The 16,430-nt window shown below is 38.6% G+C and overlaps 1 protein-coding gene across 1 annotated transcript; it reads right to left on the bottom strand.

Moving 5' to 3' along the window:
* Nucleotides 1–2,828: 2,828 nt before the first annotated feature.
* On the bottom strand, nucleotides 2,829–5,237 carry LOC137290737 (dnaJ homolog subfamily B member 4-like). The gene has a single exon (XM_067821853.1). It carries the CDS (start codon nucleotides 5,070–5,072, stop codon nucleotides 3,999–4,001), a length of 1,074 nt encoding a protein of 357 aa, XP_067677954.1. The 5' UTR covers nucleotides 5,073–5,237; the 3' UTR covers nucleotides 2,829–3,998.
* Between the last annotated feature and the right edge of the window lie 11,193 nt (nucleotides 5,238–16,430).

The following is a 16,430-nucleotide window of genomic DNA, read 5'->3' as shown; positions in this document are numbered from 1 at the left end:
ATGAACTGCACGAGGGTCGTGCATCACATTGCCCAAAAGCATGTGCAGATATGTATGTGAACAGCTGTGTTTTGGTGTAAAGTCTAGTTAAAAATTTGCCAATATGAACTGATTATTCTCATTTATTGAATTCCAGTAATCTTTACAATGTTAGGAATTTGTTTTGCAGTACAGTATTGAATATGTTGCAAAATTCATTGCAAGAACATTTGCCTGAAGTAAGTGGCTGTATTTACACAAGAGGGTCTAAACCTTTGATCGGAAGTATGCACTGCATCAGCTGTGACTCGTGTATAAATTTGGGTGAATTATACAGAGCTAGGAGCTAGTCCATCATGACTAGTATTTTCCTAGTGGATTCCCTTTCACAAATCCTGCATCTCATCACTTGTCCCTGCCAAATTTGTACAATTTATTAAGTCATTGTCTTCTGTTGATTATTAATATATAATCTCACACATTAAAAAACCCCATATGAAATCACCTTTGTGTTTGTTTTTTGTATATTTCATGGAACAACACACTTACATTTACAAATGAAAACCTGCCTGGAAAATAATTTTCAGCATCTATGATGTATAACAGTGACCAAAACCTCTCTTCCAAAAATATAAATGTGAGAACCATACAAATGTTTTCAAAAGTGAATCATGTTTGAGATTCTTAGAAATGCAGTCCACATCTTGGAATATACATTATGGCTGGGAAAGCATTCAGTGTGTTCTCAATCTAACTTCAGTGAGGAAAACACTATGGAACAGTGACCCGTGAAGATTCGGGTTAGACCTTGTCTTCAGTTACTCTTACTTGTTGTAAGAGAAGACAAACATTGTCATTAAGGTGACATAATCCCCCACCACAAATTATCCGAACAAACTTAAAAAGTAATGGAAGTGAAGGTCGTAATTTAAGATGTTATCGTGACCATGAAAAATATTGCACGAAGGTCACCCAAATCAAATGGACCTTGCGCCCTCCCTAGATGAAGCTTGGAATCAAATATGAATAAAGTTATGTCACCAGTTCTTGAGGTATCTTGCTGACAAGCTAACTGTGTAGGCGAACATGCCAAAGTGTTCAACATGTTGCAGTGACCTTGAAAGTTATGAGAAGATCATCAATATCAACTGCACCTTGTGTCTTCCCTTGGTGTTGAATATGAAGAAAATGCAAAGAACCGGTTCTGGAGATATCTCACTGACAAGGGTAAAATGTTAAAGTCCCCTTATGACCTTGAAATGAAGGTGAAGGTCACCAAACTTGACTGCACCATTCTCATACTGTGATGAACCTAGGTCGTGGTTCTTAACATATTCCAATTCTTACACACGGATGGGCGGACGGAGCCTAATACTATATACCCCACTTCGCACTATCTGGTCAAGATACGATTATTTACATACTGCAGGGATCACAGAGGAGCAAATGGTCAATGAGGGAAATTTCTTCATTATCTGAACAATCGTTTTTTCAGATATTTCTATATTATTACATAAAGTAAGTATGCATAAGTAATGGGATTTTCTACCCATGTTAGAATGTTAATGGGATATTTTGCTTTCAGTGGGTAAAAATTTCCAAATCCTTACCCACAGTGATCCCTGAGACTGCATATACATGTAGTGGAATACTGCTGTGTACGACATTAAATAACATTAAGCAATCCACAGCTCAGTGAAGCAAAATGAATACAGACAGGTATCAGCACACAGATAGTCACTGCAATATGGGGAAAGCGTAGTCTGTCATACAAATCTAAACAAATATATTTAATACAGTCTCATCAGTTCTATGTGATCAGCTTTAATATACCATATTGTAACAAAGAGTGTCTTGGCTCCTTTTCTGTTAAATATTCACTTATAATAGACTACAGTATTGTGTAACACAAATTTCTGGTCACAAGTGACTTAGTTTACGCTGCTTATAGCAGTATTCCATTGTTATCATGGCAACGGGTTTCACACATTGTGCTCATGTGGGGAATTGAACCCAGGACTTCTACATAACAGGATAACGCTTTCACCATTGGGCTACTCCACGGAGAGCTACTGAGTAGATGGTTGTGAACAATGGTATTTACAGCTGATCAGCCCATGTGCATGAGTTAGTTTAGTTTCATGCTGCACTCATCAGTAAGGTAGCTATATGGTGGCGGTCTGATTCACCAACATCACCAGCCACCATCTGCACAAATGGGAACCAATGATATGTATCAGCAAGCCCGATCCTATCAGTCAGCTCTTACGACAATTCACAGGTCCGAAAAATGCATTGTGTATGAAAAATGTGTTGTACACAGTGTTAGCATCAACACCATCGATGTCTTTGATGCTGTGGCATGGAAACTATAGTAACTGGAAACCATTCTTCACTGGTCAGCAATGAATATGTCCAATATTGGTCTTGATCATATTGATTCAGTCTGAACTATTTACAACCACTTCCACTGTGTTCACAAAACCACCTCTGCTGTTTAGGGCTAAGTGACATGGGGCTCCTTTCACTAAGCAACTTTTACTGGGGTTAACCTTAATGAGTATTCTTTAGCATTGCACTAAGGTTACCTTAAGGACTTATAGTTACACTCGCCATAGTACTTTGTGAAAGGAGGCCCTGGTTGACAGTTTACATCATGTCATTTACTGTTATGTTGGGTGCGGACATGATGATTACAATTTACACATGTTTACAGTCTGCTATTTTGCTAATCATGTGCCACATTGAATTTCATGAAACAAAAGACATCTTACTGTCGAAAGTACTCTATATTGGGAACATAACACGAAAAGTCAAGTAAATATAAACAAACCATAACAAACAAAAAATAACGATTTAATGATGTTTATTTTTTCTCTTTGACAATATGCCAAGAGAAATCCAATTATGAACAATTTGTACACAAGCTAACATACCTGTACAGATATATGGTACATACTGCATACAATAAATGTACATGGATATTTACAGGTTGATATGTTCAAGGAACATGATGAAGTTTTACCCAACCATGGTAATAAATACAACAAAATACAGTAAAGTCTCATACACATTATGCAGACTTCATATTATTTACATTTTAACATGTTCAAGCACATACAAAAATCTAGTGATAAACTCCCAGAACTTAAAGTAACAGTTTATGTATTGTTAACAACACTGAGTGGGCCCATAAAAGGTTTTCTACTTAACATAAGGCCAGGATAATGACAAAATTGTATTATAGTGGAAGCTGTCCAAACCGTCCAATTCGGCAAGTTGTCAGCACTGGTGTAAAATCTCAGTCCTGTCCCTGGCTTTACATGAATCATTAGCTCTACAATCTGGTACGTTGTCTAATCCAGATTAATTCTTTAGTCCCAATGAGTGCCGGTTTAGACAGCTTCTACTGTAATAAACTTGTGTAACCTTTTGAAAACAATATTGTGAAACAATTTTCTGACAATCATAAACACTCATCATGATAAAAATATCCAAATCATAATTTTTACAGTATGCTTCCATGAAAGAACAAAAGGTCAGGCTGCCAATGGGCCCTAGTATCAGCCTAAATTCCCTGTAAGAATGTTAAAAACGTGACATTCATACAGATAAACTGAAAGAATCTTAGAAATAACCATGATAGCAGGTGAGATTGATGATGAAACAAAAAACATTTCCACTTAATTTTCCTGCAACTTCTCATAAAAGAAACAAACACAATCTGTCCAGATTTTCCCTCAAGAAATCATGCATCAACAAAATGTTACAGTGACTAACTCTGTTTCATTTGATGAGGAGATGAAGCACTGTTAGACCTGTTAGGCAGCAATTTCCTCCACTGAAGAGATCATGATGCTTATCTGGTGCAGATGAGTCACCTGTCAGACTTGTGAGATAAAAATAGCAGACTACACAGTACAACCCACAAAAGCGCCAATGTACGCTCTTCTCTCGGTAAGAATGGGGGCATTCTGCAACAAACACCTGTCAACCGTCTGAATGCACTGACTTCACACTTAGGTACGGGGTAGCATCTGCTTCAAATTGTCCTTAGCAACTTGTGATAGTTTATCTGGGAAGGCCACCGAGAACTCTATGATGAGGTCTCCCCTTTTCCCTGCTTGTTTTGGGTAAGGTAGTCCTTCTCCCTGAATTCTTTTAATACTACCTGGTTTTATAACATCAGAAATGTTCAAAGGTATTTTCCTGCCATCAACAGTTGGTACATGAATTGTAGTACCACAAAGTGCATCCCTTAGCAACACTTTGGCTTTGTATCTTATGTCACTTCCTTCCCTAACAAACTGAGGGTGGGGTTTGTCTTTCAACACAAATACAATGTCGGCTGGTATATTATTAGGTTTCTGGTCCCCCTCTTTCGGGAAGGTAATTTTGGTTCCTGCTTTCCAGCCAGGTTTAATATCCACAGTGAGGATTTTTTCCTCCAATCTTGTGCTCTGTCCGTCTGGGTTGAGAACTTTCCGTGTGATTTTCATACGTTTAGTTCCTCCCTTGTATATATCTTCAAGTGACACCTGTAGATCTTTGACGATGGCAGCGTCCTGTTTCCGCTGTCTTGGCATGCCGCCTGAACTGAACTGTTGATAATGTCCACCGGGCCCTCCAAATGATGAAAACTGTTGACCAAACGGGTCGTCGTCAACGTCCATGTCGTCTGGTCCCCCAGGACCAAAATGATGACCAAAGCCGGACGTTCTCATACTGCTTCCCCCAAAACCCGAACTGAAGAAACTCCCAAATGGATTTTCATCTCCGAAAAACATTCGGAAAGTTTCGTGTGGGTTGCCATGGAAAGAATAGTGGTAGGTGCCTCCCTGGCCTGGGTTTGCACCGCCGCTGTTCATACCACCCTTCAGCCCTTCTTCGCCATATTTGTCATATATTTCCTTCTTCTTGGGGTCACTAAGCACTTCATATGCCTCGGCGATCTCCTTGAATTTTTCTTCAGCTCCGGGAGACTTATTCTTGTCCGGGTGATATTTCAGGGCCATTTTACGATAACCCTTTTTGATGTCTTCATCGCTCGCTCCTTTGGCGACGTTAAGTATTTTGTAATAGTCTTTACCCATCTTGAGAGTTAACACTGGTGTCCGATCAAACAGAAGTTACACAGAAATCTGTTGGTAACTGACACACCTCCGTCAACCAACTCGCTTCGATCCGAACTTGTAACGATGGCGGTTCGCTGGTATAAATACAAGCTGAAGGGGTTTCCCGTTGTTTCTGGAACATTCTGGAAAGATGCGTCATATCCGGGACGCTCTCAACCAATCAGACTGCTGATACGTTTTGGAATCCCCGAGAAAAGTCGTGGCTGGCCTGTATGCTCCGAGAATGAGGGAGCAACGATGGAACGAGTGGCGAAGTGCAGTATGTAACTGCTGTGACTGAAACAAACCAGTGTGTTTTCAAAATTTGAATTCAAACGCCATCTTTGGTAATGAAATATGGCAAGGAGAATGTGTGGTCGTACTAGCTACGGGTAAATTCTCATATTTATTGTTAGACAATCCGCAAATGTGCCCAATTAATACTGTCCTCATTAACTTCACTTTCAGACGTCTGTGCATCTTTTTAAAAGAAATTATTTGGGGACTCAGCTAATAGATTTAGTTTTCACCACGCAGAGCGTGCACAATTAATTAAGTCACGAAACTATTACAATATATTTCGGTCTCCCCTCGCTTTCCGTTCCTTGACACGAAAATATATATACAGTACTGAAAGGTGTGTGTATATTTATGGTGCAGGACACTGGTGTTTACGTGTCATCGTGGTTGGTTGTTTTATTGTTTAACACACCAGTCTCTGCACGATTGTGTCTTGACCAGACAACCCAGTGACTGACACCATGACTGGTTGGTTGTTTTATTCTTTAATGCCACACTCCGCAATATCCAAGTCATGTGACACCTGTCTCCATGCAATGGTGTCTTGACCAGACAAGCCAGTGATTGACACCATATGACTGGTTGGTTGTTTTATTCTTTAACGCCACACTCAGCAATTAATGTTTCAGCCATGTGACACCAGTCTCTGCACAATCGTGACTGGACCAGACAAGCCAGTGATGAACACCATATGACTGGTTGATTGTTTTATAATTTAACGCCACACTCAGCAATGTTTCAGCCATGTTACATCAGTCTCTACACAATCGTGTCTGGACCAGACATGCCAGTGATTGACACCATGGCTGCTTGTTTTGTTTTGTTGTTTCACGCCACCCTCCTGACACCTCAACCACTCCAACCCGTTTGGTAACAATACGAGTTAGTCCAGGAGATAGCTAAATAGCAAGGCAAACTGAGTGTTTTGTCTAGATGTGGTGTGTATCGGAGTATATGCGTGACTTAGTGCATGCACTTAATAAGCATCGATACATCTACATGGGCAGCGACACTGGAGATGTTATGCGTCTCGTGATCGTGATGGAGACTGAGTCACGAACGAGAAAGCATGGGCTTTATGAGGATGTGGGTTCTTGTAAGGACAAGGCGAGGAAAGCACATGAGCGAGCTATTAATAAGTACACGCGTCTATATTTATACACACGTGCGCTGTACTAAGGTGCCTTGTGCCAAGGCTAATGCAGAAGGCTGAGCTCATGGATGAAACAGTAACTCTGTCCTCTAAAAAGGCAGGTCTAGATAAGTTTACAGCACAGGAGGAAAGTCGGTTATTTTCAAATTTTGCGAAAATAAATTTTCATGTAAGCTATTAATTATCACCTCAGAGACTTGTACAAGTGTATGCACAATATATCCAGGGCGGTAGTTCCGTAAAAACGAAAGATAGATACATAGATAATAATTGATAAATAGATAGACATTTGCGATTTTGGTTATAATACTCGTTACTCTCTGCTGTCTGTGCGAATCTTTGCATTAGTTTGACCATAAATTCAAGTACTGCTTAGCACAGTTAATCAGTTGGTGATGAACTATGTAAAGAAATGACGATCGACGTACACAAAGAGCTAATACGTTATTGTTGGTGGAGGTAAATTAACCAAGATGTGAGAATACACTATGCATACACAGGTCATAACCGAATTAAAAGCTTTGTGGAAACACCCCAGGTTTAAAATTTTGAACGTAACCTATCCCTCGGTCGGGTTTCACTGATACCAGAGATTCGAGTTAGACGGCCTCTGACACTCACGTGGCTCGCGTCATCTGGCTACAACGATGCATCACGGCTGCATCAGTAGTCGGCACATCCTCCTCATTTAAAGGAAACGACGCTCCCAAATTCAAATTTCAAATCAGTAGAAACATACTACAGTGCTCTGGGAAATTAGCTAAGGATCTAAGCATTCCACTAAGCTGGGATAAGTAACGTAAGGCATACGTATGTCTGAGAAGTGAGATAATTCTAGATTTTCCAAGGCAAATGTATTTGACAAGATTACTGTTTCATATGTTTTATTGCCATTTCATAAGTTTATAACTAAAGAAACATCTTAAAATTACAGGTTAATGAGTGCATCGATATCTGAATGAATCTATTAATCTATTTGAACGAAATCGGTGAAGACATTAATTTTTTAGAAAATTCTACCACTACGCTCATGTACATAAAATACACAGTGAGTGTAGCGGTAGAATTTTCTAAGAAAATCATTTCTTCGCCGATTTCGTTCAAATTTGAAATGCATGTTATTCATAACAGATAAAAATTCGCGTGTGCGTAATGTCTTATAATCTACATCGTTATCATTTCCCAATCTTCTATGTGTAGACAAAGTTTGAATAAGTACTATTTAAACAGAGCATTATTATGTGCAGTGCCTAAACCTGAGAAATATCTAGACTTGCATCGTTCGGGGCTGGAGCGGGGGGTGGGGGTGGGGGTGGGGGTGGGGTGGTTGTACGGTGGGGTGGTCAAAGTAATGTTAACATTGACAGAGCACCCCTTACTAAGAAAAGTTATCTACGGCCGTGATAATGTAAAGGCCAACATAGCCAAGTCACAGTGTAGTTAACACACGTCGTTTGTGGGTTTTCTACTTTCGGCTGTTCACAACCTTCGACGCCTTACAATAACCGCAGAGCAAATTCCGTCTGTTACCAAGTAACGGTCAACAGGACATCGTTGTAAAACTGCATCGGGTAAAAATATGATTTATTGTTTTTTAGGTCCAAATGCAACGTGATACAGTCAACAAGTGATACAAACTAAAATTGGGCCAGTCTTAAAAGGACCTCAGATATGATGTTAACTCACCTGATGTTTGGGGTGATGTAGAGATTCAGTATCTTGTGCAACAGCACATGGCCGTTTCTGATTACAACAGCCCATTATCGCCTGGAAAGTCTGGGGAATGACTATAGTGACACGCAGTTCTCAGGAATAGTACCAGAATGCTATCATCTCTTCCCCCTTATGCATATACATGTACATCATACAACATGCAAACACTCCTTATCGACACTTACAAAGCCACTTAAAACCATTACGTTATGCATATATGCATATGTGATCGTTCACAACGCAAACGAACCTACCTCCTCTTGAAGGGCATTTTGTGGAGTTGATAAGCACTGACATTGACATGAGCACCATGCCAAAATAAAATAAAAAAAATAAAAACAAGCATTCAGAAACCTTGGTAAACATTGGACCAACGTCTGCATGGTTTATGGGATGCTTTACTTGGGATTACACTTTCTCAGTAGAGTACAGTAGAGTAGAGTACGGTACTTTTCCTGGGTTGTGTCTCCAGGATTCGAACCCACACCTTCACACCAAACACAAGAAGCGATGGCTGAGCTGGGTAGGCGGCTGACTTTGAGTGCTGGCGATTAGGTGCCTGACTATGTGCGTTCGAATCCCGGATGGCACTCAACCCAGCAAAAGTACCAGAAGTTGTACTTTACTGAAAAAGTAATCCCAAATATAACATATTTAAAAAATTATAAGTGTTGGGAACCTACTTGATGAGAACGCAACCTGCTTCTCACGTTGGTCGTTTCGACAGGAAGGTTCTCACTCCATGTCAGAAACCTGTCGTGGAGGACTAAGCAATGAAGTCCAGGGCCCCGACAAGGATCCTACCCCTACGATACCGTAACTTTGATCCTAAGGTCTAGGATAGGTATCATACCATATTCTATACAAGTATTCTAACGCTAGGATATCAAACTTAGGACAAATTTCACACAGGTTCTGACTTGTCCTAAATAAATACTAGACGAAAACAACATCACGTCATATTTGTTTGTTCATTCAATATTTGGGGATAAAAATGTCATTAGGAAGAATGCCGAAAGGGTATATCGTAACAGGACTTATTTGTTTGATTGGCATTATTAGAAGCTGGAGAGTAATAAGAGGGTAAGATTGTTTATGGATAACAACTTCCATAAGTAATAAAGAAGTTGTTATCCATAAAGAAGTTGTTATCCATAAACAATCTTACCCTCTTGTAACAGGACCTACCAACAAAGCGTCCATAGAGATGCGGCATTCATTAGCCCATGATAAACTCTACAGTAACGACAAGTCGTAACGTTAAGCACGCTTTGCGGACTGGAACCCTGGTGTGGGTGTCGCTATACAATGGTGGGCAATCATAACGTTAGAACGGCCCGACCTGTCGTAACATTAGATTGTGTTTTATCATATGCTTACCAGTGCCAACCCTCGATAATCTCCAGAGTATTGTGGAGATTTGACGTAACCTTACGAGATTATAGAGGACAACAAATGTCGTCGTGCTACGAACGCTCTGTGATTTTGGAAGCTCTCTTAGCGCTAAGATAGTCGTAAGTTAATATTAACGTATGGCACTTACGACTATCTTAGCGCTAAGAGAGCGTCGAAAATCTGGGTCCGGGGCCTTAAGGTTATACACAACATTTTCAGTCCTTCGAAAACTGCTAATATCATGAATCCAATTCATGTACTGTGGCGGTAAAACAGTTGGATTCATGCTGGGACTCACTGTCCGTATGATTAATATGTCTCAGACAGGGTTGTGGTGCGAAATGAATAGGTAGATGTATGGTATTTCACTCTATGAGTATTTATACACAAGGCGGAGGAAATTGCATGCGATTTTTTACGTTTCCGGGAAAGCTTTATATTTATACTACAAGAGTTACGTAAACACATGGTTATCACCCGTTTTGGAGCATCTCAACATGTTTGGTCCAGTGTTTTATGTTCAAGAATCAGTACGTGGTGGTGTCTGGAATCCATGACCTTGAACAGGTCTTGCTTCTGAGGCAGTGTTGGTGTTTACCTACTCTTGTGTCACTTGTCCCTGTTTTCACTAAACAGTTGTAAAATGGGTACCAAGTAGTGGATGAGTATGGTTTTGTCTTACTTTTCAGCAATATTCCAGCAGTATGATAACCGATGTGGACTGTAGATCTATGTGGGGAATTGAGCAATGTCTCTAGCATGGCTACCCCACCTCTCAGATTGAGGTTTGCCCACAGATCATTGATAATGGCAAATCTAGAATTTGCACTCACAACTCTATGGTCCTTGGATTCAACTCTGCAATACAAAGCTACTAGGCTACCAACTTGCACTAAACAAGTTAAAAAATGACTCAGTGAGTTTAGTTTTATGGTGCACACAGCAGTATTCTTGCTTTATGGTGGTGGCCTGTGTATAATAATCTGGACTAGACAATCCAGTCATCAACAACATATGGATTGATCTTCGCAACTGGGATATGATGACATGTGTCGACCAAGTCAGTGAGCCTCACCAATCGACCTGCTCATGGGTCACTGAAGATCAGTTCGAACCTGTAGCCGGATCTTCATGGGTCAGTTAGAAAAAAATCGGCACTAGGAAACATATGACCTCTACAATAAATACATATAAGCTGACCACTGTCAGCAACCTACACTCTAAAACACATTCATGATAGAAGACAGATAAAGAAGTGAGTGAGTGAGTTTAGTTTTACACGCACTCAGCAAACAGATAAAGAAACACATTATATTATTTCAACATATTTAATCATTAAAAATACTGAATTTTACAAGTAGGAAATGTATAGTACATTATACATATTTACACATGACCTGGATGAATGTACAGGATGAAATATTGTATAATAACATGTAACCATGACAATGTACATGCTATATGAATGGGATGCATTATGAATAGGCAATAGATATAATAAGTGAAACAATACAAGGCCAAAAATAACTGCTTGATTTTGGATAGGAACCCTTCCAAGTACTCGATACTGTCTTAAAAATGTGGAAAATAAAAAAAAAATAACATACCTGTAACCCAAAACTGATATTTTATCCCTGAACCAATGTAAATGGTCACAATTATTTATCATTCTTTTTCTAACTGCAATGTCTCAAAATGCCTTTTTTTCATTATTTTGGATTACTTTATATCCCAATTTGATCTTAAATTCAATAGCACTTTCTCTGTACAATGAGAAGAACTAACAGTGACTTCAATTATATCTACTTCTTCAGACTCACTTCATGTTGTTGAACCCCATCTTTGATATCTCCAGGGTATAGTTCTGATGAATCTCCACAGTACCATGGATGCATCTACAGCCCTACCCAATGGTTTTATTACCTCCCTTCGCTGTCCCCACATTCTCACAGTGCTCTATCAGCTAAGCTGCCTTTACAGCTGAGCCTGCCATTGTCAACAAAGACAACGGTTGCAGCTGCGAAGGTTTATTCGCATTGCGACTCAGATTTGGGGGAAATCAAACAAGACAAATTCACAGGTATGAAACTTTTAAAAAATATGCAAGAACTCCTACCTCTTTCAGAGTACCTCTGCATCATTTGTGTTGCCAAGTTTAATTGGTTAGATAATCAAAAAACTGAAATTGAGTTGTGACTGGTATGCTAAACTGCCTACCGTAGACACCTGACTGGATACAAACCCAGCCAAGCGTGGTACTAAATTCAGAGGGCTGAGGTCAATGCAAGCAGGGTATAGTGGAGATTTATCAGAACGTATGCCCTGGAGATATCGAGGACGATCATACTCCCCTTTAACATAGTCCCAAAATGTGAACATGAATATAAATAATCACAACCACAAAACATGCTGTGAAAAGTCACATGCATCTGTACTTGCCAGATCCAAAGTTGTACAAACATGTAGAGCATATTAACATTATATAGCATAAAAATACATTTTGTTCACTTGAAGTTGCAGTAAAATCTTCTGGACATTTGCATAATTATTCCATTGCTCTGGCATCACAATATGGGAACTTACTACATCATGAAATATTCCTTCACATCCTTCTGTATGAACTAAAGACATTCAACCTGGGTGGGGTTACATCAAATAAAGAAATCTCCTAACATAAATAGAAATAGAACCTTGACTTTAAGCATGAAAAGCAAATGCATGACCCACATGGCCACCCTCTAGTTATTGATCACCAAGTTTCCTTGGAGTATTGCAAATGGATATGAATTCTCATAAAAACATACTTAAAATTAGAGGTTTGTCACATCATAATATGCACACATGCTGAAATAAGATACCCGGGTATCATTATATTTTATACAGCCTCAGAAAAATATAGAATAACACATAAATAACTTAGACCTATCTTGAGGTGTTAAGACAATGGTTCCTGATAATTGTGACTTATTGTTTCAAAATGTCCTTCAATATAGTGAAGTTTAATGGTATCTTTTTTCCTATAAATGAAGGTTCTTGTCACCTGTTCAATCACCTGAATTTACTGAAGGAAGATGATGATTTTGACTTCTCAAAATATTCAAACAATATTTTGCATTATACAATAAAGATCTCTTTTCTTGCATAGATTTTGGATACGGGAGGTTAATGACATGATATTCTGAAACTCCTGTATCTTGACAAAATGTGAGGTAGTGTCTGGATAAGCAAGGTTCAACTGTATGGCAATACAGCTGTCCAATTTGCATTGTACACCAAGCCTACTCAACATGACACCAAAAGGTTTACCATCACTGGAAATACAGTAGAGGCATATTGTGATAAATTTTGTGGGGTCTTGTAAGAAAGTTATTAGTGAATGAGTGAGTTCAGTTTTACGTCGCTTTTAGCAATATTCCAGCTATATCATGGCAAGGGACACCAGACACAGGTTTCATACATTGTGCCCATGTGGGAAATCGAACCTGGATCGTCGGCATGACGAGCAAACATCTTAACCACTAGACTACCCTGCAACCAGAGAGTTTGTAATCTGGGGAGAGAGACAACCAATTGGTGACTTCTGACAACCAACTGACTTGGAAAGACGGATTACTGCAGCTTTGGATAAATGAAAAGTTTTCAGGGTGTATGCAAAATTCAGTGCCCATACAACTGGTAGTGGGGCTAGTGTTTTAACATCTCACTGTCACTGTCAGGACTGGTATGACATCTCCAATAAGTGTTTCGCTAACATAATCCGTATAACTCACTTCCCAGTTGTCACTCCAAATGCAGTCAGGTAACAGATTATATGGCCTCTGGGAAAACTGAAGTAACTTGCTTCCAGTGGGTACACAGTAGGACTGGGACAGGCCCAAATGGTGTACCCGGGTACCCAACCCCCTACCCTACCTGGACACATGTTATGTTAATTCCACATGTCATATTTGTAAGAGATGGCACTATATTCTTCAGCTTGGAGTCTTAAAATTTTCAGTATCTTAACTATGTATCATATTTAAAAGAAGTGACTGTACATTAATCTAAATCTTCAAAGACAATACAACCTTTTAATCATGAAAGAATACTAAACTGTTTAATTTAATAGTCATTTGATAATAATGAGTCCAGTTACTGAGAAGGTTATGCAGGTCCAACTCATTACCCACCCGTCCTGGGTATTCGGGTTACCCATCCAAGCCCTAGAACACCGCAACCAACTCACACTTTGCACATTGGGTGTGCTTATTATTTGACTATACTGGAAGTTGTTAGAAGTTAACCACTTTTAAGTGTGTGCAGTCAATCGAAAGCTGAACTTTTCTCAAGTGTGACATAATTCATAAATTTCAGCTGTTGAAGTCATCGTGACAACTGTGAAATTGACAAATTTATTCAGACACCAGGAGGTTTGACAGTAATTTGACTAGGGAAATCTATGTCACTCGCAACTAGACATGTTTCATGGTATCTGACCATTATGATGTCATACATTTCCTAAGGGTGGCACATTATTTCACATTATTGGGTAAAACCCTAAATGGTTTAGTAATGTCTTATGACACTTCTAAGCAAGAAAGTCACATTCACATGAAACTGAGTTGTTAGGATAATAGCACTATGAAAATATTAACACATAAATATAATGCAGGGAGAAACAAATAAAATACAACCAAGATGAAGCAAAATTGAGCACCTTTGCCAAATATTCTCCATTTCAGAATATTGTCTGATGTATGATTCAACACGTTCGGTGGTCTGCATCAATAAAAGTCACAAGTGCTGTTATTTTCTAAATCTAAAAATCAAAATTTTCAAACAGTGAATAACGATCATTTTGTAATACTCCATAGCTTCACAACAAATGATAATGTTTGAACCTGCTGACTATGCAATAATTCCTTTTGACTTTTACAAAATTAAGTAGACATAAAGTGTCAGTCAACTGAAGTGTATGTATACTTGATCATTCAATACCTGTATCGTAATACGATTTCTCAAAGCTTTATTGTATAATTCCCACCATATCACATGATTTGTCTGTTTGTAACACAGACTGTCTATCAGGGACGAAAATCAATGGTTCAGGCATTATCAATGTACGTTGAGAAACAGCAGCAAATGAAACCTAGACTTCCATCTACAAAATGGGATGATGTGTATATTCATAAATATATAGATGTTGAAACTGACATACTGAAAACAATGTACTTATTTCTGCAATATGACAACCTGTTTATTTTGAAACAATAATATTAACAAAGATGATGGTACTTATCAGTTATTACATATAATGATGAGAGGAAATGATCTTCATGATTCACATGAAAATTGCTGCCATTTTCAAGTTTTGATAGGGTTTGATACATTCAGTCACAGAACATTGCATGAGATTTCTTTAAATGAGCAGACGAATAAAAAAAGGACTTTACAGCAGTACATAAATTTTAATACTGGAACATTGCTGAATGTAAGAAAACCTGACTTCAATATACTCTTAACTAACTAATACGTAATGTCTACTACACAGAATGTTTGGAGTATGAACGATTAAACTTGGGATAAATTAACATATAATTATCAAAATAAAAATGTCTCACTTTGGAGTTAGTTTACACAATCCAAAAGTCTCAGTATTGTGGTCTCCTATTTACAATGTATTTTTTAGTTACAGATTTCTGCTGTTACCAGTATATATTCCTACTTTGACTTCACTGGGTGGGAACAGACATCTATAGTGAACCATTCTGTATTCATCCTTCACAACACCCTGTCTGTTAGTGTGTTTGTCACAGGTACAAGTGACTGTAGATTTTATATTTTAACCAATGATATTAAATCAACAATGTTTGTACACAAAAATTAAAATTGCCAAACATTTTGACAAATAATTCAACAAATAAGAGAAAATATGCACTATAACAACAAAGTACACTGTATGCACTAATTATCATTTTCCCCAATGTAGAAAACAAAATGTCACATGATTGTCCAATGATTAATCAGGATTTCCTCAGTTCAGGAGATGTAACTCACAAAACCAATGTCCAAACCTATAAAATACATCACAATGGATAATGGAATGTATTGAAATTGTATGAGCCATGCATTTAATCAGCAGGAATTAAAATCCTTCTTCAACACAAACTGTAACACTTTCTTTCATTACTGAGGTGAGCCAGGCACATTGCCAAAACACAGGCAAGTTTTATGATTGTTAATCACTGCCCTTGGGGCATATGACACATAGCTCCATGTTCCACATGACGTATTCATCAGCAATTGTAAACCATGGCACTAATTTGTTCTTTTTATTTCATCACTATAAATAAAGACGTTGCCATTTTTAGATGTGTATTTCATTCTATCTTCAAAATGAATGCCATCCACTGTGAATTCTTGTGAAACAACCCTGCGAATTCTGTCTTCATTTCAAATGTAAGCAGCCTTGGGGCCAAATCCACAAGCAATGAAAGGTCTATAATTCCAAAGTCTGGAATCAAGGCTACAGACATAGGCAGCCATGTTTCAGTGGTCATATATTGACATGGCAACATCAAGACTATGTTTGCTCAAAATGCCATTGACAGCCATGTTCGTGTGACATCTATCGTCATGGCAACATCAAGACCATGTTTGCTCAAAATGCCATTGACAGCCATGTTCGGGTGACGTCTATCGTCATGACAACATGAAGGCTATCTGTGTTCTGACAGCCATTTTTCGGTGGACACGCAACTTCATGTCTACAGCCAGGTGATGTCTGTGTAGAAAGC

Source organism: Haliotis asinina, chromosome 7, assembly GCF_037392515.1.
Source record: "Haliotis asinina isolate JCU_RB_2024 chromosome 7, JCU_Hal_asi_v2, whole genome shotgun sequence".
NCBI lineage: Eukaryota > Metazoa > Mollusca > Gastropoda > Lepetellida > Haliotidae > Haliotis > Haliotis asinina.
The sequence above is the reverse complement of the archived record's forward strand: the minus strand, read 5'-3'. Positions and strand labels throughout refer to the sequence as shown.

Coding starts and splice junctions, on each gene's coding strand:
- LOC137290737 (XM_067821853.1), bottom strand. CDS start 5,072: ATGGGTAAAGACTATTACAAAATACTTAACGTCGCCAAAGGAGCGAGC.